Source organism: Macaca fascicularis, chromosome 15 (assembly GCF_037993035.2).
Source record: "Macaca fascicularis isolate 582-1 chromosome 15, T2T-MFA8v1.1".
Taxonomy (NCBI): domain Eukaryota; kingdom Metazoa; phylum Chordata; class Mammalia; order Primates; family Cercopithecidae; genus Macaca; species Macaca fascicularis.
In genome coordinates, this window is record NC_088389.1 from 65,775,248 (window position 1) to 65,800,128 (window position 24,881).

Here is a 24,881-nt window from a genome sequence, read left to right on the forward strand (position 1 = left end):
ATGCATAAGGAGAAAGAACGCTGGGGTGAGGAGTTAGAATATCTGGGTTCTAGTCCTAGCTCTGCCTGGAGCTTCCACAGTACTTCACAGACAGGGGAGAAGGATAGCTATCATGTACCCAGATCTGACACACTCAGATTAACAGCACAATGGCATTATTCTGAGACCCAGCACTTAGAACATACTATATGTGACTTTGCTTCCGGGTAGGGAAATAAGCTAATTCTAGTTTTGTTCCAATAAACATCCTGATTTTGCTGAGAGAAGGATATAAGAAAGTCCTTTTTTTGTTTGTTTATGTGAGACAGAGTCTTACTCTGTTGCCCAGGCTGGAGTGCAGTGGCGCCATCTTGGCTCGCTGCAACCTCCGCCTTCTGGTTTCAAGCGATTCTCCTGCCTCAACCTCCCCAGTAGCTGGGGCTACAGGCATGTGTCACCACGTCAGCTAATTTTTGTACTTTTAGTAGAGACAGGGTTTCACCATGTTGGCCCAGTTGGTCTCCAACTCTTAACCTCAAGTGATCCGCCCACCTCGGCCTCCCAAAGTGCTGGGATTACAGGCGTGAGCCACTGCGCCAAGCCAGATAAAGTACTTTTAGACAATTGTCTTCAGGTCCCTTTCTAGGGTAATGGTTAAGCACTTGCAGTCTACTCTCCTGCAAGAAGAGTTTTATCTGATCCCTGACTCTCAACGCCATATTTTGTTCTTAAAAGTCACTGTTATATACATAAATGATCAGCTTGCAGTACTTGACCTAATGACTAACACTGGCCTATTATGCTACCATTCTGCCTAGTACCATGGCTAACATTAACCCTTGAAGTAGACACTATTATTTCTACTTTATGATAAGAAAAATGAGGTCCAATGAGACCAAGCAACTTGCCCAGAATCAACAACCAGTAAGTGACAGAACCAGGATCTGACCTTTCTGAGTCAAAACACTTACATGTAATCTCAGGCCACATAGCTATCCTCATAAGTTCAGTAAAGGCTAAACAAATGCACCTCACTGAAAATCTGCATGATTCATCTCATCCTGTGGTTCAGAAATCATTTTAAGATCTTACTGGGCCTCAGAGACACTCCACAGCTATCAGTGATCCTTGTACTAACCATGTAGGAGACCTTGTATTATAATAGAACAAGAGTGGGCTCTGGAGTCACATATTCTTTCATTCAACAATATTCATTAAAAGATTCCTAGATGCAAGATACTGTGCTAGGCACAGGAAACTGGTTCCAGCCTCCTCGACCTTAACAGGCCTGGGTTCAACTCCTGGTTCTGTCACCCACTAGAGAGGTTAAAAAAAAATCATTGTCGACTGAACACGGTGGCTCATGCTTGTAATTCCAGAACTTTGGGAGGCCGAGGCAGGTGGATCACGAGGTCAATAGTTCAAGACCAGCCTGGCTAAGATGGTGAAACCCCATCTCTACTAAAAATACAAAAATTAGCCGGGTGCGGTAGCAGGTGCCTGTAATCCCAGCTACTTGGCAGGCTGAGGCAGGAGAATTGCTTGAACCCAAGTGGCAGAGGTTGCAGTGAGCCGAGATCGCGCCACTGTACTCCAGCCTGGGTGACAGACCGAGACTCTGTCTCAAAAAAAAAAAAAAAAGTCCTTGTCACCTGGTATTTTACCTGAAATAATGGGTAGTCTCACAATCTCACTGTGTGTATAATTTCTTAATCACTTATAAGATTACAAAATAGGGTCATGGGCAGCACAGGGAACTACTATAGAAAAGTACTATCCGTGGTGCATTTGGTCTCTCAAATTGCCCACTTGGCTCTCTTCCAAGTTGTACTTTCCTTCTGTCCTCTCCTTCCTGTTCTAAAGCTTTAAAAAAAAAAAAAAAAAAAAAAAAAGTACTATTCATGCCTACCATTTATTTGTATCTACCTACTATTCTTTTATTTTAGAAATTCACAAGTCAGTCATGCATGTGAAAACTGAGGTCTTATTTAGAGTGCAATCTTAACTTTACCTGGTTCGTCCACATTCACATGTTTTTGTCATAAAGGCAGGGCAGGGTGGGCAGGGTCCTGGATGGCAGAGACTGAAAGAGAAAGGTTTCACTGAATAAACCACAGCCATGTATCCAAATGCGAACAAAACTGTCCTAGCTGGGTCTTATTGTGAATATGGCAACAAATAAATCTACTCTGACATGTCTTTGTATTTGTTTAAAGTTGATTAAACTATTTGAACAAAGATATCAACTGTACTTTTATGTGCAAAAAACTGACATCATTATCACCATAGACTATTTAACCAGAGAAGTAAATCCCAAGTCAAAATACTGGTTATATTTGGGTCTGAGAGTCAAAGATGACATTTTCAAATACGGTCTTGGTCCACTTACAGCACTGTGTGGGGATAAAAATAGTTTGCTACTCAGGTAAAAGGCAGAATGGCTAATAGGGTCCTGTAGAAGATCAGAGTCTAAGCAAGGTAATAGAACTCAAATCTACTGGGTTTGTAAGAAGTACAGACATACTCTTCATCAGCTATTGAAGTAATCATCAGCCACTGGGCTAACAATGGAACAGTGAAAAGAAGGCTGACATGAGGGGAGGCATGCTGGTGAGTAACATGGAGAGAATGAAAGGGAAAGGGGTCATAGAAAGAACTGGGCTGAGTGATATGCTATAGGTCAGAATTAGCCCTCTGAAAAATGCTTTTTTTAGGAGCTATATTATAGAGACCAATAGAAAAAAGTTACAATATGGAATTTGTGTATTCAAATAAATACTGTCCTCTTCAAAGCAGACACTTTGGCAAATTACACAGTGGTACAGAAATACCACTACTTAAAACATTTTGGGAACTTCTACGACAACCGTTTTTGGAGTAGGAGGGGTATATTCTAGGTGGCAAATCACAACCCTTTGGGAATCAAAAGCCAATCAGAGCCAAGATGAATTAATCAGATGGGTGTGACAGGACTCTCATTCATTGCTAGTGGAAATGTAAAATGGTATGGCCACTTTTAAGACAGTTTTGCAGTTTCGTACAAAACTAAACATAGTCTTACCATACAATCTAATAATTACACTCCTAGTTACCCAACTGAGTTAAAAACTTATATCCAGGGCTGAGCGTAGTGGCTCATGCCTGTAATTCCATCACTTTGGGAGGCCAAAGAGGGAGTGTGCTTATAAAGTGCTTTAGTGTGCTTATAAAGCGGTCTGGCTGGAATGTTTAGTTTCTGTGAAACTCCTAAACAAGCTCTGATAATTCTTAAATAAGGTTTAAACATTGAAAACAATACAGGAACAAGTGTCTAGTCTTCTAAGGTGACTCATTTTGATAGACAATACCCATAGGAGACATAAGTTTAAGCATGTTTCTTTAAAGGTAAGTATCATTATTCAACAGTTATATTTTACATATACCTCAATCCTTTTGGGTGAAACAATTTTCATTGCTTGTCAGGTATGGGTGATTCTAGGTTATTTCAAATATCCCAGAAGCCGGGACTCAATCTCAGGTTTTCTTAACTTTTAGACCAGAGGTTCACAACACTGGCTATATATTGGACATGCCTGGAGAGCTTTTAAAAATATAGATGTTCACACCAGGCATGGTGGCTCACACCTGTGCTCTCAGCACTTTGGGAGGCTGAGGTGGGAGGATCGCTTGAGCCCAGGAGTTCAAGGATGCAGTAAGCTACGATAGCATCACTGCACTCAAGCCTGGGCAACAGAGCGAAACCCTGTCTCTATGGCTTTTGAGGCCTAAGAAGTGTAAATGAGAGAAACCAAAGCTTTCCTGGAGACCAGAAAAGTGCTACTGGGGAATGGGTTTCAGCAACCTCTATGTTGCTGAAAGTAAAAGAAAGTTCCCAAGTCAAGTGTGAGAGCTCCAGAGCCACAAAAGAGAAGGAGCAGGTTTTAAAGTGTTCTTTTCTTTCAGACATGGTGCTGATCACGTGATCTGCATCAGTTTTCATCTCTGGTAGTCATGAAAGCTTTGGAAAAATAGTCCATGCAGAGGATTAACTTATTATTGAATTTACTGAAAATGACAATTATGGCAGGAATAGCTTAAGTCCTTCCTAAAGAAGGACCTATGCGAGCAGTCAAAGAGAAGGAGGTATCTGACTGCCCAGCAGATCACAGGCCATGCTGTCTAGCCCAGTCTAAAACAGTTCTACTCCCACTGATATTTCCCCAGCACCACCACCATGCCTTGATCTCAAGGCCCCTGGTCTAATACTATCCCTGCTCCAAGCAGTAGAAACACCAAGATAACACTCTGATGCCTCCTTTACTCTTAGACTTGGGTAGTAAAAGTAAGAATTGTTATTTTTTGATCACTTGCCAGAGTCTGTACCCAGCCACATAGGTATACTAATTCATTTAATTTTCCTAGAACTCTGTATTATTATTACTATCATCATTATTTTACAGATGCAGGCTTAGATAAGTAACTTGCCCAAGGTCACATAACTGTTTAAGTAACTTGAACCTAAGATTTAAACCTTTGTCTGAGGTCAAGGCCTGTAGAAATTTACTTGTAACTGATCAACTGTTTTTCTATTACTGTGCATTTTTTGGTATTTAGAAGCTGACTGCATACAGTCTACTTATTTATTTATTATTTTTAGAGACAGGGTCTTGCTTTGTTGCCCAGGCTGGAGTGCAATGGTGCAACTACAGCTCATTGTAGCCTTGAGCTCCTCCTCACTCAGCCTCCCAAGTAGCGGGGACTATAGGTGTGCGCCACCACACCTGGCTAATTTTAAATTTTTTTGTAGAGATGGGGCCTCACTTTGTTGCCTAGTCTGATCTAGAACTCCTGGCCTCAAGCAATCCTCCTGCCTCGGCTTCCCAACATGTTGGGATTATAGGCATGAGCCACTGTGTCTGGCTTATGGATATAGTCTAAAGCCGGCTGTTTATTGTACAAAGACTGACATCCTACGGCTGGGTGTGATGGCTCACACCAGGAATCCTGGCATGTTGGGAGGCTGAGAAGAGCAGACTGCTTGAGGCCAGGAGTTCAAGACCAACCTGGGCAACATGGCAAAACCCCATTTCTACCAAAAAATACAAAAATTAGCCAGGCGTGGTGGCACATGCCTGTAGTCCCAGCTACTCAGGAGGATGAGGTGGGAGGACGGCTTGAGCACAGGAGGTGGCGGTTGCAGTGAGCTGTGATCACGCCACCATACTCCAGCCTGGGTAACAAAGCAAGACCCTGTCTCCAAAAAAAAAAAAAAAAAAAAAAAAAGATCGACATCTTAGAAATACTGTCTGACCAGGACCCTACACAATTGTCTTTCCCCAGACAGAAGGTTCTCCTATACATTCTCTTAGACCTGGATATCCTGGATATCAATGGGGGATAAAACATACGAGTCACATTTCTTCTTAGAAGCAAGCAGTGTGATGTAATGGAAGGAGCACTGGCTTTGGAAACCCTAGCTCCACCATGACCACTGTGACACTGGGCAAGAGGCTTGGCCTTTCTGAGCCTCATCTGTAAAGTGGAGATGATAAATATCTACCCATTACTGGGCAGTGGTAAGGATTCAACAAGTTAACTGACGTAGAGTGCCTGGCACAGGGTGATTTGGGACCATTTACTGAGGTCCCATATCACCCTTCATTCCAAACTGTCACATGCTAACCAGATATGTTTACTTAGAGCCACCAGCAAAGCATGTCCACCCAGAATCCCAACGGAACTGGCATTCCAACTTACAGGTTACAGGAATGTGGGCAGTCCTGGCCAGGCTGTTTCTTTCTACAAACCTCACCACAGCTATGTGGAATTTCATTTCTGCTCCACTCAGGATTCTTTACCTTGCCTAGAACACATTAGATCAGAGAGTCAATGGTACAAACTTCAGCCACATCCTCAACTTTAATGAAACAGTGAAGTATAGCTAGACAGCATGCAACTTTAGTGTGGTTTTTATTATTTCAACAAATGTATTATCTCATATCCTAAAATGAAAAGATAAATATAATGCTATTCATAAAAAGTTTCACTGAGTATGATAAATCTTAAATCTTGGATTACCTGGTAAAGATAAATAAAAAGTCACTTTTACTTACGAAAATACTACCTTGACTAACAAAAACATTTAATTTAAGATAAATACCTATATGACAAGCCGTCTATAAATGGGCTTCTGGACTGATATGCAAATTGCTGCTGCAAGGATCAGAGAGAGGGAATAAGAAAAGAGCACCATGGGGAAAGCAGGGAGGCAGTAAGAGATGGAAAGGACATAAATCCCCTGTGTAGCAGGAACTCACCTATTCCAAAACTATAAAGTAGGCATAAAAAAGCTTATAATTTTATAATCAACATCACTGCAAATCTTCATGGCACATCTTCCATGGACTCAGCAGAGACAGGGAAGAGTAAAACGAAGGCATAGGATTCCTCCTTGCCCTTGAGGAATTCATCCTCACTTTGGCAATTTGCACACTAAATTGCAGCCATCCCCAGTCCATGGCCTCTGCTTTTCTCTCTATACTATCTCTTTCAGAAATTTTATTCATGTTGAGAGGTGCAATCCACCTAAAGGCCACTGATCCCCAAATCCACATTTTCTCTCTTGCCCTGAATCTTCAGTTGCAGACCCACATGTCCAAATGTCTGCTGAACATCCTTGCTTGGGGTTTCACGGTCACCTCAAACTGGCTTCATCCACAGCCAAAGTTCATATCCCTCTACAACTCCTCCCTGCTCAGGGCTTCCTATTTCTGTCAGTGACACCAACTCTGTCAGAGTCACACATGTTCAAAAACTACAGTCATCACTCATACCTCTTTTTACTTAATCACCAAGTTGTGTCAATTTTTCCTACACAGTGGCTCTCACCTCATCTCCTCTCCTACTCCTGCCTCTCTACTGGCCAAAACCTCATCTCCAGACTCTTACAAAAGCTTCCCTGCCTCTGTGCTTTTTTGCTCCAATACAGTGCCCTGGTTTTTCCCTAACATCTCTCAAGGGTTCTACCTCTTGTCCCTGACTCCAAATGATGTTTTGGGGTTTTTTGCTTTTCTTTCCCCTGCAAGTGTTCTGCATTACACCCTCTTCTCACTCTGTACCCTTTCATCCGCTAGGGTCTTAACTACTCCTCTCAGCTGTGATTCTCATCCTTAAGTCTTGGTCTTTCCTCAAATATTGCTTCCTGCCTATTGGACATATCTCACTGTATGTTCTGCTCACTCCTGCAGCTCAACATTTCTAAACTGCAGTCACTGTCCCCACCAGACCTTGTTCTTTTGACCTGCCCTTTTCCTTGGTATCACCATTTCTAAAAGCATGAAACTTGGGAGTCACATTTGGGTTCCTCCCATTCCTACTACTGTTAGGAATCAACCTAACACCATATTTTTCTTTCTATCACACTCATTAGAGGCTTGTACTGTTCTTCATCTGGATTATTCTAAGTCCCAAATTGTTTAGTCTCCAAAATATTCCACTCACTGCTACCAAACCCATCTTCATAAAGAACAACGTTGATGCCCTCAGTGGCTTCCCACAGCCTTCCAAATGAAGTCCCAACATCTGAGACTGGTATCAAAGGGTCAGCCCTTCCTTTCCAGTCACCTCCCACTTCTCTACTATCATAGACCTTGGGCTCCATAAGTGGATGAATCATTCTTCTCCCAACAGATCCTAAACCCTGTTGATTTTGAACTGCCTATGCTATTCCCTTCAGCATATCTTTCTGCCTACCAAGGTTTTACCTAGTTTACAATGTCAGTTCAATTCTACATCCTTCAAGAAGGCTTCTCTTAAACATCCAGCTGCAAGTCGTAACTCACCCCAAAGATCTCCCATAGTACTTTGTACTTCTAGCAGAGTATCGGGCTAATTGTGTCTTAACTCTTAGACTGTAAGCTCTGGTAAGTTAACCTGTTTTATTCGCCTCTTTCTTCACAGTGCCTCGAACATTGATAAGTTCTCAATAAAAACATGTTAAACTATGGTCCCCTGGAAGAACAGTGTGGGGCAAAGTCATCGGCAAATAAGGCCTTTATGTACATTCTCACATCATTTTACCACTTTCAGATCATCTTGACCTTCACTCCACATTCTTATACCGCCTTAGAGTCTCTCATCTAATTTGCCAGTAAAGGCTGTAACAAGATTTTTAATTCCATTGTGGTACTTTATGTTTAAAAATCCTTCAAAATAAGGTATTAAGTATTGGTATTGTCCTATTTGCCCAAATTTCCATTGATCTCTTACTTCCAGTTTCATGCTGCCTTTCTGGTAGTAGTATATTCAAGAATATTTATTCCCTCACCTAATACCAATTTAGTATCTATTAAGGCTCAGATTCTGTCAATAAAACATGTAAGACCAGAAAATTCCAAATAATATAAAACAGTGGCCAAAGTGAGAGAGAGAATAACAAAGGAAAGCTTCCTTTGTAAGAGGGCTTTTGGGGTCAGATTTTAAATGCTACTGTCGTTAAGAATTGAAAGAAAAGAAGGGAAGTCAAGGAGTTCACCGAGGTATTGTGTCTAGAAGATACAGAGTTGATGGTAAATGACTGACTCTTTGTGAAAGCTGCTAAGTAATGGGAAAGGAGAAATATGAGCAAACCAGTTAGAAAAATAAGGAGAGCATGCAGAAAGAAACAGGAAGAGTTGCCGCGCGCGGTGGCTCAAGCCTATAATCCCAGCACTTTGGGAGGCCGAGACGGGTGGATCACGAGGTCAGGAGATCGAGACCATCCTGGTTAACATGGTGAAACCCCGTCTCTACTAAAAATACAAAAAACTAGCCGGGCGTGGTGGCGGGCGCCTGTAGTCCCAGCTACTCGGAGGCTGAGGCAGGAGAATGGCGTGAACCCGGGAGGCAGAGCTTGCAGTGAGCCGAGATCACACCACTGCACTCCAGCCTGGGTGACAGAGCGAGACTCCGTCTCAAAAAAAAAAGAAACAGGGCCAGGCGCGGTGGCTCAAGCCTGTAATCCCAGCACTTTGGGAGGCCGAGACGGGCGGATCACGAGGTCAGGAGATCGAGACCATCCTGGCTAACACAGTGAAACCCCGTCTCTACTAAAAACACAAAAACTTAGCCGGGCGAGGTGGCAGGCGCCTGTAGTCCCAGCTACTCGGGAGGCTGAGGCAGGAGAATGGTGTGAACCCGGGAGGCGGAGCTTGCAGTGAGCTGAGATCCGGCCACTGCACTCCAGCCTGGGTGACAGAGCAAGACTCCGTCTCAAAAAAAAAAAAAAAAAAAAAAAAAAAGAAACAGGAAGAGTTACTTATTTCAAGAAGGGAATGGTCAAAGGTGTCAAGGGCTATCACTCTGCCAAAAAGATATGAGCTTATAAACCAGCCTTAGATATGGTTGGAAAGGAGTCATTGGTGATTTGTTTTTATTTTATTTATTTATTTTTTTGAGATGAAGTCTCACTCTGTCACCCAGGCTGGAGTGCAATGGCATGATCTTGGATCACTGCAACCTCTGCCTCCCAGGTTCAAGTGATTCTCCTGCCTCAGCCTCCCAAGTATCTGAGATTACAGATATGCGACACCATGCCCAGCTAATTTATTTTAGTAGAGACGGGGTTTCGCCATGTTGGCCAGGCTGGTCTCGAACGCCTGATCTCAGGTGATCCATCTACCTTGGCCTCCCAAAGTTTGTGCTGGGATTACAGGCATGAGCCACTACGCCCGGCCCATTGGTAATTTCTGAATACAGTTTCAGTGAGGCAACAAGACAGAAGCAAAAATGCAATGCTTCAGGGAGGGAGACAGACAGTAAAGAAACAAAATCTGAAAAATCAACAACTAGAGGGAGGTTAGTCATTAAAAGGTAGGAAAGGGAAAAAAACCATGCAGAAATGGGCTAGCAGCAAGAATGAGCATCTGGGTTACAGGAAGTTTTCCCCTAATACTTAGGGGAACTGAGATATTAAAAAACAAAGAAGTATTCCATAAAGAGGGAAGATGCCAGGATAAAGTTTACAATGCTGGTTTGTAAAAAAACTGCTTCTTATAAATACCAATGACTTATTTCTAGGATTAAAATAAACACTGTTATTTACTCATACTGCTCAAATCTGGAATATCAAAGCTGTAACTGCTGGGGGTGAGATGAAGCCCACGTCCACAGCTACATCTGCTACCTGGTCAGGCCTGGTCTCAAGACCAAGGAGACCAGCACTACAGCCCAGAAGCAGCATGAGCCTGGTTGGTCATCTCCAAAACAGCCTGTCAGGAGCACAAAGGCCGTGGCTCTAGCTGTGTGATGGATGACATAAATATAGTCTTATAGACTCCTATAGCTTTGAAGTCTCCTTAGTAACTTCTAAAACATGCCCCGCAGATCACCTTTCCTGAACTGAGGTACAATGTATATAGTAAAAGAGACTCCAGTGTATATAAACAAACTTACCACAGAAACAAGTGTAGGTATTAGGAACATGTGCAGAAACATTCTGACAGGCAGGGCACCTCCAACCACTCTGGCCATCTGTCAGGAAAAATGGGAGTAGGCCAAATAAATTTTCTTCCAAAAGCCACATGTAATTAAATTTAAATCTATAGGAAGCCACAATATTGAAGAAGTGGTAATAATTTCAATGTTAAGCATATCAGACATTTAAGGAATAAATTCACAAAACTGACTGCTTAGCTTGAATACAGCATTTTCCATTGAATATGGGGTTCATTAAAAAAAAAAAAAAAAAAAAAACGGCCAGGTGTGGTGGCTCACACCTGTAATCCCAGGACTTTGGGAAGCAGAGGTGGGTGGATCACGAGGTCAGGAGATTGAGACCATCCTGCCCAACATGGTGAAACCCCATCTCTACTAAAAATATAAAAATTAGCTGGGCATGGTGATGCGCACCTGTAATCCCAGCTACTTGGGAGGCTGAGGCAGGAAAATCACTTGAACCTGGGAGTGGGAGGCTGCAGTCAGCCGAGATCACGCCACCGCACTCCAGCCTGGCAACACAGCGAGACTCCCTTTCAAAAAAAAAAAAACAAAAAACAGAAAACAAACCCACTAGCTAGGCATGGTGGCGCATGTCTCTAATTCCAGCATTTTAGGAGGCTGACGCAGGACTGCTTGAACCCAGGGGTTCAAGACAAGACTGGGCAACACAGCAGATCGTCTCAAAAAAAATTAGCTGGATGTGGTGGCATGTGCCTATAGCCTCAGCTGCTTGGGAGTCTGAGGCAGGAGGATCATTTGAGTCCAGAAATTCAAGGCTGCAGTGAGACATGATCACACCACTGGACTCCAGTCTGAGTAACAGAGTAAGACTCTGTATCAAAAAAAAAAAAATTACAGTTAGATAGAAGGAATAAGATTTAGTGTTTAGTAGCACTATAGCTAACAATAATTTATTGTATATTTCAAAATAACTAGAAGAGTAGAATTGGGATGCTCCTAACACAAACAAATGATAAATATTTGAGGTGTTGGAATCCTAATATGCCAATGACCCTGATTTGATCATTACACATTGTATGCTTGTATCAAAATATCACGTGTACCCTATGAACATGTAAACTATTATGTATGCATAGTAAGAATTTAAAAATGAAAAAAAAAGATGTTTTTTAGTTTGTTTGTTTGAGACAGGCTGTCTCGCCCTGTCACCCAGCCTGGAGGGCAGTGGTGCAATCTCGGATCACTGCAACCTCCACCTCCTGGGTTCAAGCAATTCTCATGCCTCAGCCTCCCAAGTAGCTGGGATTACAGGTGCCCGCCACCACGCCTGGCTAATTTTTATATCTTTAGTAGAGATGGAGTTTCGCCATGTTGGCCAGGCTAATCTTGAACTTCTGACCTCAGGTGATCCACCTGCCTCGGCCTCCCAAAATGCTAGGATTACAGGCATGAGCCACCACACCAGGCCAAAAATGAAAAGATAAATTAAAAATAGAATTACCGTATGATCCCGCAATCACACTTCTGTGTATGTATCCACAGGAAATAAAATCAGTATGTCAAAGAAAAAATAATAAGTAAAAGCCATCATTTTCAATATGAGTGACTGATTTTATCATATCCTAAAATATATTTTAATACTGTTATGTTTAGCTGGTTTATTTAAGATCTATAACTTAATTCTGGTCATCTGAAACACATGATCAAGGTAACATACACTCCCTGCAGAAAAAGTAGTCAAGAGAAATTAAACTGTATTTTTAAAGCTAGGCTTAATACTTGAACACATCAAATGGGTGAGAATAACTACTCAGAAGAGAGAATTAACTGACCTGCTTGAGATGCTGGAGACCTTGCCCATTTCTTTATGCAGTTCAAATGAAACACATGGTAACAGCTTTGACAACTCCACACTGGAGCCGTGACGCGAACCAATTCACAGCACACCATGCACTCATATTTTTCTGTAGTTAGTTGTTCAATCAGAGAACCTGTTTAAAAAACAAAGTAATAAAAAAGATAAACTCAAACACAAAAAACCATTCCTCACTTTAATCAACCAAGGATCAAGTCATTCAAGAGAAGAATCCAAACACAGAGATTTTAAGGGATACCTGATTCTGGGTAAGGCGGCTGGCTATTCAGACTGAGGCCAATAAGGGGCAGGAATATGCTGAGGAAGAGGATTTAGGAAGGAGACATTCAGGTGAGGATTCCCATAAATAAGGAAACATTCCCAGGAAAATAGCAGAGTAGCCAAACGACCCTTATAACAAAGCCTGAGGATCCACTGGGCAATATAGAATCTTGCTTTGCATTTTCTATTTTCCAGGATCCTCTAAATCTATCAGATCCATGGATTTAGGTTAGGAAGGGGCTCATGAAGCTGTAGTGTCAGCTATAAGAAGCCCAAGTCTGGGCAGGTTCCAACAACCCATGAGTGGTGAGATGGCTCTAGCAGTTGCCCTGAAAAAGTCTTTAGTCATTCCCTTAACAAAGATATTCTTGGTGCCTACCATAAGCCCCATGGTGGTGTTACAGTCCCTGGCTCCAGGAGCTCCACATCCAATGACAGAGACCAGTGTGTAGTTATCAGCTTAATCCTCCCAGATTTATTTCTGAATACCTTCGCCCACTTCCAAATTTTTTCCTCAAACACAATTACAGCAAAGTCTTTCCAGATTTCAGTACAGCCAGATACTCTCAATACTCTCAAAACTGAGTGTGAGTGTGTGTAGATGCTTTTTTGAGTACATACTTTTAGCACTGGATTTATTTCACAATATTATTGTTATTTGCTTTCAGGTCCAAATAAGTTAAAAGAATAAAACTAACCTAAAATACAACATTCCAAGCACATTACATATTATTAGTTAGTCCTCTCAAATAGGCTGTAACAGGTTGGGCACAGTGGCTTACACCTGTAATTACAGCACTTTGGGAGGCCAAGGTGGGCAGATCATGAGGTCAGGAGATCAAGACCATCCTGGCCAACACAGTGAAATCCCATCTCTACTAAGAATACAAAAATTAGCTGGGCGTGGTGGCATGCGGCTGTACTCCCAGCTACTAAGAAGGCTGAGGCAGGAGAATCTCCTGAACCTGGGACGCGGGGGTTGCGGTGAGATGAGATTGCGCCACTGCACTCCAGAGCTAGACTCCTTCTCAAAGAAAAAAAAAAGGCTACAACATAGGTACAATTTTACAGATGAAGAAACTGGCTTCATGTAATTAGATCATTTATCCAAGGTCACAGAACTAGAAATTTAAAAGTCAAAATTCAAACTTGTCAAACTATCTGACTCAAAAGCACACATCGTAATATTCCATAATATTGGCTCTCCTAAGATTTACTTTCTGATTGTTCGCTTTGATGTCAAAAGAAAGAGAGAACACCCTGAGACTGAAAGCTCTGTGAGGAGGGAGAGTCTCGTCTACCTTGCTGAGTGTAGTATTTCCAGTGTCTGGCATATACTATGTGCTCCGTTAAATATTTGTTAAATTCATGGATAAAGGAATAAATGAGTGATATCTAGTCTGTTCCACAACCTCTTTCCGTGAAAGTTATAGGCGTCACCAAAGTTCAGGCTTGAGTGTAGTGGCATGATCGTGGCTCACTGCATCTTCAAACTCCTGGGCCCAAGCGATCCTCCCACCTCAACTTCCTGAGTAGCTGGGACCATAGGCGTGTGCCACTATACCTGGCTGATTTTTTTTGTTAGTTTTTGTAGAGATGGGGTCTACCTCTGTTGCCCAGGATGGTCTTGAACTTCTGGGCTCAGGTGATCCTCTTGACTTGGTTTCCCAAAGTATTGGGATTACAGAAATTTAACCAAATTAAAAAAAAAAATCTTCCCTGAACAAGAGTAAATAAAACAAAAGCAAAAACATCTTTTCCAAAAGGGAAAGATGAAGAAACTGTCAGAGGTGGTAGGAGACTAAGGAGACATGACTAAATGCAACGTGGTATCCTAGATTGGGTCCTGAAACAGAAAAAGGACATTCGCAGAAAAACTGGTGAAAACTGAATAACATCTGTAGTTTAGTTAATACGATTATACCAACGCTAATTTCTTAGTTTTAACAAAGGTACTCTGGTTATGTAAGATGTTAACATTAGAGGAAGTTGGGTGAAAGATACATGGGAATTCTTTGAACCATCTTTGCAACTTTTCTATAAATCGAAATTATTCCAAACTAAAACATTTTACTAACAAACATCTTTTTCTCTTCCAGGCTTTTAACACTTCGGTGAATGCCAATTCCATTCTTCTAAGTTGCTCAGGCATAAAATCTTCCTTCCAAATACATCCAAAATCTATCCAATTGTTACCTTTTCCACCACTATTACTCCAGTCTAAGTCTCCATCATCTCCTACCTGAACAACTGCAATAGTCTCCTAACTTGTCCTGTTGCCTTCTTAGAGCCTGTTCTCCACACAGCAGCCTAATAATCTTTTTTTTTTTTTTTTTGAGACAGGGTCTCATTCTGTCAGCCAGGCTGGAATGCAGTGGCATGATCACTACTTACTGCAGCCTTGTCCCACTGGGCTCAAGTGATCCTCCTCCTTCAGCCTCCAGAGTAGCTGGGACTACAGGCATGTGCCGCCATGTCCAGCTAATTTTTATTTTTTTGCCTTTTGCAGAGATGGGGTCTTATTAAGTTGCCCAGGCGGGTCTTAAACTCCTGGGCTTAAGCAATCCTTCTGCCTTGGCCTTCCAAAGTGCTGGGATTATAGGTGTGGGCCGCCACGTCCGGCCTCTGATTATTTCAGAATGTAAGACCATGCCATCCCTCTTCCCAGGACCTTCCAGCAGCCGTTCATCTTATTCAGAACCAAATCTAAGGGCCTCACATGATCCAGCCCTTGCTATTTCTCTGACCACCTTTCCTGCCCCCATCTTCATTGCCTGTAATACCCCTCCCCACATTTAAATTTGCTACTCCCCCTGCCTAGAATGCTCTTCTCAAGCCAGCCACAAGGTGCATTTTTGTACTTCATTCTTGTCTCTGTTCAAATGTCACCTTATCAAAGAGGTCAACCTATCTAAAACAGCACTCTTGTCACTCTGTCCTCTTAATCTTCTTAATATTTCTTTTTAGTCCTTATCACCACCTGACATATTAAATATCTAAGTGCTTTCTGCCTGTCTTCCCTACCAGAATGTAAATTCCACCAGTATTCCCTGTACCTAGAACAGTGCTTGGTACGTAGTATTTATGCAATAAATATGAATGAAGTGTTCTCAAAAATGATACGAATAATGTGAGAATGTTAAGGACCCAAGAGATTTGTTAAGCAGAATTCTAAGATGGTCTTCCAGATTCCCACTTCCCTGGTATGCATACCCTATATAATCTCCTCTCCTTGAGTATGGGTGGGCCTGACTTAATCAGGTAAGCCCTTTCAAAAGAGCTGAAAAATCAAACAGAAGTCAGAGAGATCTGAAGTGGCAGCAGTTGCTTTCCTGCAGGCCTCAAAGAAGCAAACTGTCATGCTGTGTATAGAGCCATGTGGCAGGGAAACACAGGTGGCCTCTAGGAGCTGAGAGACACTTCTGGCCAACAGCCAGCAAGAAAACAGGAACCTCAGTCCCACACCTGTAAGGAACTGAATCCTACCAACAACCAGTGATTGAAAGATCTCAGATGAGATCACATCCCTAGCCAAATTTGGAGACATTGAACAGAGAACCCAGCTAACCTGGACCCATTCATCTGACCCACAGAAACAGTGGCACAATAAATGTGTGTTATCATAAGCCACTACATTGTGATAATTTGCTATAAAGCAAGAGATAATTATTAACCAGCCTAAGGATTCAATAACAACTCTGGTATAACATTGCTTTGCTTCACACATACATTGAGGTTCCAAGAACAACCCTGATGAACAAGCAACTAGAACGACAGGCTGGTGTAAAAACAGGCCCTGGGTAGATGGTGGCTTCAAGGGTTGGGCTGCGTCTCACATTAAACTGGAGAGGGGTTAAGATAGTGAAGGTCCATGAGGAAGAGCTAGCAGAATAAAACTATTTAGCTTGATGAAATATACACTTAGAGCAAAATGATAGATGTCTTCGAATACTGCAAAAAGCTGATTTGCAATAAGGAAGAGGGGAGCTGTGAGAAGAGAGACTAGTTGCTATGCTGCTCCAGAGGATAAAACTTGAACCAAAGGATAGGAAGGAAAGGAAAGAAGCTTTCAGTTCAATATAAGGATGAACTTTTAAACGGTCGGAACTGAGTACCTACTATGTTTCAAGAGCTGTGTGGGGCAGCAGGGTCACAAAAAAAGAAAAGAAATACACAGTGTCTGTTTTTAAGGAGTTTACAGACTAGTAGAGGACAACGAAGCATAAATAAACTATGGCTTCCGGTAGTAAGTTCTATAATAGAAGCATGCAAATATAAGAGAAAGACATAAGTGTAAGGGCTGTAAGAGATTAATGCTATCTATAGAGGTGAAAAAAGGTTCCCTGGACATGTGACTGAAGTAATTTTTCCCCCCTCCAAGACAGGGTCTTGCTCTGTCATCCAGGCTGGAGTACAATAGCTCACTGCAGCCTTGATCTCTTGGGCTCAAGTGATCCTCTCAGCTTCCTGAGTGTCTGGGCCTACAGGCATGCGCTAACATGCCTGGCTAATTCTTTTATTTTAATTTTTTTGTAGTGACAGGGTCTTCCGATGTTGCCGAGGCTGGGCTTGAACACAGGTGTTCCTCTCACCTCAGCCTTCCCAAGTGCAGGAATTACAGATGTGAGCCACCATGCCTGGCCTAAAGTAGCTTTTGAAAAATGAGTAAGACTTCGCCAGCGAACTGAGTGACAAATTCGAGAGAGAGGGAGCCACATGCAACAGCATGCAAAGACAAAAAAGTGTAGAATCCAGGGAATAAAATGTGATAGATACTGAGGCAGCAGCAGAAGATGGGCCTGTTGAGTAAGGCAGAAGCAGTAAATGGAATTAAGCGGGGGAGTGACACAGTTTAATGTGTGTTTTAGGCCGGGCGCAGTGGCTCACGCCTGTAATCCCAGCACTTTGGGAAGCCGAGGCGGGAGGATTACCTGAGGTCAGGAGTTTGAGACCAGCCTGGCCAACATGGTGAAACCCCATTTCTACTAAAAATACAAAAATCAGCTGGGAATGGTGGCACACGGCTGTAATCCCAGCTACTTGGGAGGCTGCGGCAGGAGAATCATCTGAACCCAGGAGGGGTTGTGGTGAGCCGGGATCAGCACCACTGCACTCTAGCCTGAGCAACAGAGTGAGACTCCTCTCAAAAAAATAAATAAATAAAATATGTGTTTTATAAAGATTGCTCTCTGATGCTAGTTTAAGAGGTGAACTGAAAGAGAAATTAAGAGATGACAAGATCAGTTAGGAACTGCTGCAACTAAGCGGACCAGATGAGGCAGATGAGATGATGCAGGATGAAACCAACAAAGGCAGCAGAGGTGTTATGACCCACCACTTGTGCTTTCACAACTCAAATACAATCTTGTAACCAGACATCTACACCACCCGTATTTGCATTTTTGAAAACCCTTACAAAATTCCTCAGTTGGAAAAGAAAAAGAATTATTATTTGTATTTGCTTGTGATATGCATAAAACTAAGTGGTTACCTAGAACTGGGGAGGGGAGCAGCGAGTGGTGGTAGAACTTAGGCAGACAGTGAATAAAGATTGAGACTTTTCACCGTGTAACTTTTCATACCTTCTGCTTTCTAAATTATGTGAATATATGACTTATTTAAAAATTTAAATTAAAAAAAAACACAACAAAATATTTCCACCAATCTAGGTAGGTTTACCTGTGTGCGTTTCCACATTCTTTAGCACATGGTTCTGTTTGCCTCTGGGGAAAGGAGATACTACTTGAGGATCCTGCCTCCGTACAGTGCATTTCTCTTGGTCAACCCTCCTGGAAGACTTGTTGATGACTGCCAAGTTCTCACTGTCACAGGTAGATTTTGCTGGTCTTTCACTGACGTTATCCTTTGGAATGGGGCCCATGTTGTTTCTGTGTCCTGCATTTGCATGTCGGTGGCCCTCCTGTTTGGGTGGATTTCTGCCTGGTCGTGGCCTGGCCCCCTCCACTTCCCAGGGAGGCCTTTTCTGTGGGTATCTTCTCTGCTCATTTCGTCTGGCTCCATACCCATCCAATACTCCTTTTCTAGAGGATGCATCTGAAGAGTCAGGGTGGAAAACCCCCACAGGTTTGGTATTTTCGGGTCCAGCATCCTCGGGTTTTGGAGTTGCTCGGTTACTCCATTCACATTTGAGTTTCCCCTTGACTTTTGGTCCTCTACCATAGCTGTATACAAATTGTGTTGCTTTTTTGGGTTTTGCTCCCCTGGGATCTGCACCCACAACTTCCTTCTCACTCTCAGAAGGGCTATGCTCTCTGAGGTCTGTCCCACTCTCTGATCTGGTCGAGCTCTCTAATCCAGCTGTATCTGAGGTCTGCTCAGCAAGACTCTGTGCTTTCTTGACTCTGATATGGTGCTTCTCATTCCTCAATTTCTGCCAAGGTTGACTCTGAAGGCCATGGCTCTTGGGCGATTTATTATAAGGAGAGGACTGGAAAGACGTCAGTTGACTCTTAGGTTTGCTTCCTGAAGGATGATAACTATGCTGATGAACAGCAGAGATTTCATCATAAGGGACCTGCCTGGAAAGGTGACAGGGAGGTGGTGAACTGTAATTTCTTCTACCAATCCTATTAGAGTCTAATCTCCTTTGAGTCGCACAATTAGGACCAGAGTTTTTTTTCTCCTGAGGAATGAATTCAGCAGCATCTGTATTGAATTTAAAAGTACCTAGGACATAAAAAATAGACATGCCAGTAAAGAAATTAAGCTTCATCCATGAAACTCATAGACTCTAAGCCAAATCTAAAAATCATTTTCCTTAGGACTTTGTATAAACATGCTGTTAAGTAAGACCTATGTTTCCAGTGAAGGTGATGGGTTCAAGGTGCTTGTGGAGGACTAATCAATCATTATTCCATGTCCAAAAACCAAACACCAATAGCCAATGACAGCTAAGTGCTGTTGAGTAAAAATGCTCACCTGGGCCATAAAGTACTATGTATACACGTATTTCTTTTATTACAAAAATTTAAGGCCAGCTAATAGTTCAGGGATATCAATCATCAGGTTCCATGTGGTCTTCTTTCAAAACACTAAAGCAGCATTGTGTAATATCAAGTAAACAGGCTTTGGACTAAGCCAAAATGGGTTAAAGTCCGCCTGTCCAACTTATGGTATGAACTTAGGGATATCCCGTGCCTGCTTTTAGCCTTAGTTTCCTTGTCTATGGTAAAGGATGACAATACTTATTTCAGTGGTTACTGAGAAATTCAAATATGATTTCATAAATAGTACTTAATAAGTGTATTAGTTTTCATCTCTTTCCCCTAGGAATATATTTTGGGTTTTCCATACACAGTCTCTATGATATGGTCTACAATCCCAAAGTGGAAAAAATTAAGCATACTCCCCTTCAACCCACTCATGTTCCCCCAGAAGATGCTTCTTGGTACAGTCAATTCAGTCCCTGAAGTGCAAAGACAAAATGGTTTGCCTAAGGACATAAAATTAGTAGCAAAGTCAGAACTATGGGTAGCATACAGAATATACTATAAATTGATAAGACCTGGAAGACGTGGGTTTAAGTCACTTACCACTTATTGTGACTTTATGAAAGTTACTTAGTCCCAGTTTCCTTACATGTAATGAAGACAGTAACAATCTCTACATCAAAGAGTTGCAATGAAGAATAAAGCAAGTTAATAACACACATAAAATAGTTAAAATGGTACTCTATCATTGCTGTTAGGACTACAGAGTATCTGAAACACACAGGTTTGAGCATAGGTGGGTGCAGTATAGAGGCTAAGGGTTTCAGGTTTAATAATAAGGCCTAACATTTATTAGGTATTATGTGCCAGGCACTATCTTAAGCACTTTACATGTATTAACTCATTTAATTCCTACATTCCTGATGAGAAAACTGAAGCACAGAGAGTAAGTAACTTGCCCAAGGCCACAGAAGTATTCCAAGGAAGACTTGGGATTCCAACTCAGGATGTGTATTAGAGACCATGCTCTGCTCTTACACTAACAGAGTTTGGGCAGTGGGTACCACAGACACATACAGTGAAGAATGGAATGATCATAAAGGTCATAGAGTAACCTCTCATCCAATTCAGGGTTTGTCCTGAAAGCTTTCACATAGGCAGAATTCTAAGGGGTAGGATGGACGGCCTCACAAAATGACAAGGGGGTTAGACAAATGCAGAAGGTGGCAGAGGTATTCTGGAAACATAAGATAATTTAAAGATTGAAATGGTTAAATTGGACCAGTGGGTATTGTGTAGTTCTCTCTTGCTTGAAAAAGCAAGACTGGAAAGAAGGGCAGAAATAAGATCAGTAAAGATGTCTAGAGAAGCCTAGTAAAGGATGGGAAAAGAGTGCTTCATGTTAAGCAGTAATGAGTTGATGTAACTAGAGAATCCAGAGACGGTTGCATGTATTCATATACAGGATATGTTCAACTAGACATGAGGCAGGAGGCAAAGCCCTCAGGAAAAAAACCCATAAGAGACATGAGGAAGGGAAATAGGACACATTGATAAGGAAACTGGCCATGGCAAAGATCAGAGACACCAATTTTTTTTTCACTATTTCAAGCAGCTGGAAGTTAGTAAATAGGATATCCAGTCACCATGGCTGCAATACAAGTAAGTGGTACCCTGAATCCAAGATAACACAACGGCACAGTAGGTGTCCAACAGGTGGGTAGGGCAGAATAAAGAGAAATCCAACTGGCAGATTAGAAAGTCCAGAGACAAGGCCGGTATTGCAGAGTCTGCTCATGGACAGAAAGGTATCCTCTGCACTGGGCTTCTGTTTAAAGACTCTGATGATGAGGGTGTGGGCTAAAGATGATGCTAAAATAATAACTCGGAATGGGAACTAAAGCAAAATCAAACTAAAGCACACGAAAAGGAGTAAGGAGGTCTTTGGACTAGAAGATTTTGCCTCATTAGATACTTTGTGGGTTGGAGGTAATAACTTGGGCACAACACCAAAGTTCAACACGATGACTCACAACTAGGCCCCACCCAATTCTTCTTCAAACACTGAAGGGTACAGAAATGAGTCAGAAATGAGCCTGTGGATGAGACGATCGATGGATCCAGTTAGAGAATCTGGTGAAGGACTAGGTAAGGAGAATAACAAAATAGCCCAAAAAGTTTTCCAACCCCAAGGAAGACTTAATATCCACAACAAGACTAGGGTATACCAATGCAGTGTGTTTTCCAACTTTTTTTTTTTTTTTTTTTTTTTTGAGATGGAGTCACGCTCTGTCGCCCAGGCTGGAGTGCAGTGGCGTGATCTCGGCTCACTGTAACCTCCGCCTCCAGGGTTCAAGCGATTCGCCTGCCTCAGAATCCCGAGTAGCTGGGACTACAGGCGCGTGCCACCACGCCCGGCTAATTTTTTGTATTTTTAGCAGAGACGGGGTTTCACCGTGTTAGCCAGAATAGTCTCCATCTCCTGAGTTCGTGATCTGTCCACCTCACCCTCCCAAAGTGCTGGGATTACAGGCGTGAGCCACCGCGCCCAGCCCCAACTTTTTAAACTAAGAACCATAGTAATAAATACATTTTACCTGCCACCCAGTATACAAATACACATATGGTCTTCTTGGTGCCCCAACAGCTGGTCGGGGACAGAGCTAAGATTCAAACAATGGTTTCCAAACTCCATTCTGCAAACTGCTGCCCTGTTTTCCAGAGTGGGCCATAAAATCAAATGAATGCAGTGGGCTGTGACATATTTTTAAACGAAATAGAAAACAGAATATATTGCTGATTGTAAAACAAACCAACCAACCCCAATGCTTCCAGAAACTTCTGATTCGCTTTTATATTTATGTAAGTGTTCAATATTTAAGGTCGTGATGCAAAATGTTTCTTTTGGTTGCTGTCCAACAAATTTGGAAAACACTGATCTATGGAACACCCTGAGGAAATGGATGTTATATTAACGAACAAATGAGGCTGTCTCTACACACTGAGGCAACTCCAGGAGGGGGTGAGTGAGTGAACAATTATGGAATAGGTACAGTACAGGGCGGGAGCCATCACAGGAATTAACTTATCCACTCCCACCTGACAGATGAAGAGACTGAGACTGAGTCACACTAGGTTCGTAGCAGGCTGAGACTCTAAACTACTGGAGTTCGGCTCGCGCCCACGCCACCACTCCAGGCAGTATGAGCACACCACACCCTACACGTCAAGAGCCCGCCACCGTCACGGGCTGTGACCTGGCCGACGCCCGCCTGTCGAAGGTCAGTGCGCCGCTGCCCCAGAAAGAGCCTGTGGGAGGGCAGTACACCCACACCAACTTGCAGCGCCGGGACAAGTCCTCTCTCCTCCTAAACCCAGTTACTAAGCTTCACCACCTAGTCCAAGAGAAGAGAGATCGCTCTACGCACGATGTGCGGGGCTTGGCCCTTCCGAGCCACTATCCCAAGCCCTAGCATGCGCTACTCTCGCGATATGAGTAGCTGGGGCCCTAGAACTTCGTCACTGACCCAATTTCCGTTCCCTAAAAGGGGCCCAGTCCCGCTAGGGCCGGGATAATACCTGAGACAGGAGGCGCCTCCGCCATCCCGTGCCGCAGAACCTAGATCGAGTCGTACAGCCAAGCGAGCACTGTCACCAGATCACGTGCTCCGGACTTCCGGCGCCGCGAGAATATTCGCATCTGCGCGTCGTGTAGATGGCCACAGAGGTTGCGCAGCCCGAATCTGTGTGGCGCGTTCGTGACGTCAGATAGACGCACCAGGTGTCGGGCGGGAGGAGGAGACTAATAGCTTGATGGAAATAGCAACAATCGCGGAGCGAGAGGTTGGCGACTTGCGTAATCATCGTGGTTTTCTTTCTTTTTTGATATAGGGTCTTGCTGCCTTACCCAGGCTTGAGTGCAGTGGTCCGATCATGGCTCACTATAGCTTCAGTCTGTAATCCCCCCGCCTCAGCCCCCGGGGTAGCTAGAACTACAGGCCGAGCCACCATGCGCGCTATTTTTAGGAGAGACGGGTTTCGCCATGTTGCCTAGGCTGGTCTCCAACTCCTGGCCTCCAGCGATCCTGCCGCTTTGGCCTCCGAAAGTGCTGGGCTTACAGGCGTGAGCCACCACTCCTGGCTCCAAACTTTTTTTTTTTTTTGAGACTGAGCCTCGCTCTGTCGCCCAGGCTGGAGTGAAGTGGCGCGATCTCGGCTTACTGCAAACTACGCCTCCCGGGTTCAAGCGATTCTTATGCTTCAGCCTCCCGAATAGCTGGGATTACAGGCACCCACCACCACGCCCGGCTAATTTTTGTATTTTTAGTAGAGATGGGGGTTTCATTCTATTGGCCAGGCTGGTCTTGAACTCCTGACCTCAGGTGATCGGCCCGCCTAGGCCTCCGAAAGTGCTGGGATTACAGGCGTGAGCCGCCGCGCCGGCCCAAACATTTCCTGATGGTCTTTTTAAAACTGCTTATCCATATCCACTGCCCTTTTTTTTTTCCTGATGGTCTCTTGTATATTGCTGGTATCAATCGTCAGTTTTAGACATTTAAATTGTCTTCCATTAAGTTTATTAATTTTGTCCTTTGCTGAACATAAATCTTTAATTTTGACAGGTTAGCTCATCAAACCTTGTAGTCACCTTTAGAAATTACCAGGTGTATCAGTCTGGGTCCAATCAGGAGAGAGGAACCCTACTTTTTGAACAGGAATTACATTTTTTAAAAAATAAGTTTTATTTAAAGATTTATTAAGTATATTAGGGGGTTGGAATAATAATAGATTGACTAGTAAACAAGCAAGATAATTCCAAAACAGGATTAGCATATATAAGGAGCAGCTAGGGCTGAGATAAGAGTGTCAAAGGAAGAGCCGAGACCAGAGCTGGCATGCAGACCTTGTTAAGAGAAAAGGTCTGTGGCTCACTGGATGGCATGGAAGTTGCCAGACATTTTTCTTCTGGAGTGCTGGTTGAAGCCATCCTTGGGGAGGTGTCTCACCAGAGATACTCTACTACAAACCATCTGCAGGGAGTGCTAGGAGAAGTTACTGACAACTGGTCACTATGTAGTGCCATAGCCAGGCACTGAAGAAGCCAGTGCATTGCAGAAGCCATTGAAGAAGTCCAGACCACAGAAGCCTGCCACACTGAAACCAGAAACAGGAGCCAAAACCCTTTCCTCCTGCAGTATCTCTCCAGTGCCCTCTGCTGACAAGGTTTAATATCTGCCAGCTGGCAAAGAATAAATAACTTAAAAGACCCAAGTCAATTTCACAGAGCAAACAAAAAGGGTAAATGTAGAACTGAAAGCAAATTCATAATTGGCACACTACAGAACCTACTCATTATTTTCAAAATTTGTGAATAAATGAAAGCAAGCAAGAGTTTATCT

The 24,881-nt window shown here is 43.0% G+C and overlaps 1 protein-coding gene across 39 annotated transcripts in view; it reads right to left on the minus strand.

Moving 5' to 3' along the window:
- The window catches only part of NFX1 (nuclear transcription factor, X-box binding 1), an 84,981-nt gene extending 61,849 nt beyond the window's left edge, over nucleotides 1–23,132 (minus strand). For 29 of the 39 annotated variants that reach the window (XR_012424636.1, XR_012424635.1, XR_010581535.2 and 26 more), the window contains exons 1-6: nucleotides 23,062–23,132; nucleotides 18,212–19,219; nucleotides 12,228–12,386; nucleotides 10,390–10,467; nucleotides 5,716–5,821; nucleotides 1,991–2,062 (exon numbers count right to left, since the gene is read on the minus strand). Coding sequence is in view for 28 of the 39 variants with exons in the window: in XM_074017321.1 (XP_073873422.1) it covers nucleotides 1,991–2,062; nucleotides 5,716–5,821; nucleotides 10,390–10,467; nucleotides 12,228–12,386; nucleotides 18,212–19,219; nucleotides 23,062–23,086 (1,448 nt within the window). In the remaining 11 variants the exon portion in view is untranslated. Of the gene's footprint in view, nucleotides 1–1,990; nucleotides 2,063–5,715; nucleotides 5,822–10,389; nucleotides 10,468–12,227; nucleotides 12,387–18,211; nucleotides 19,986–23,061 lie in introns of all 39 variants that reach the window. The other 10 variants (XR_012424634.1, XM_074017318.1, XM_074017317.1 and 7 more) reach the window with 1 other exon arrangement.
- Between the last annotated feature and the right edge of the window lie 1,749 nt (nucleotides 23,133–24,881).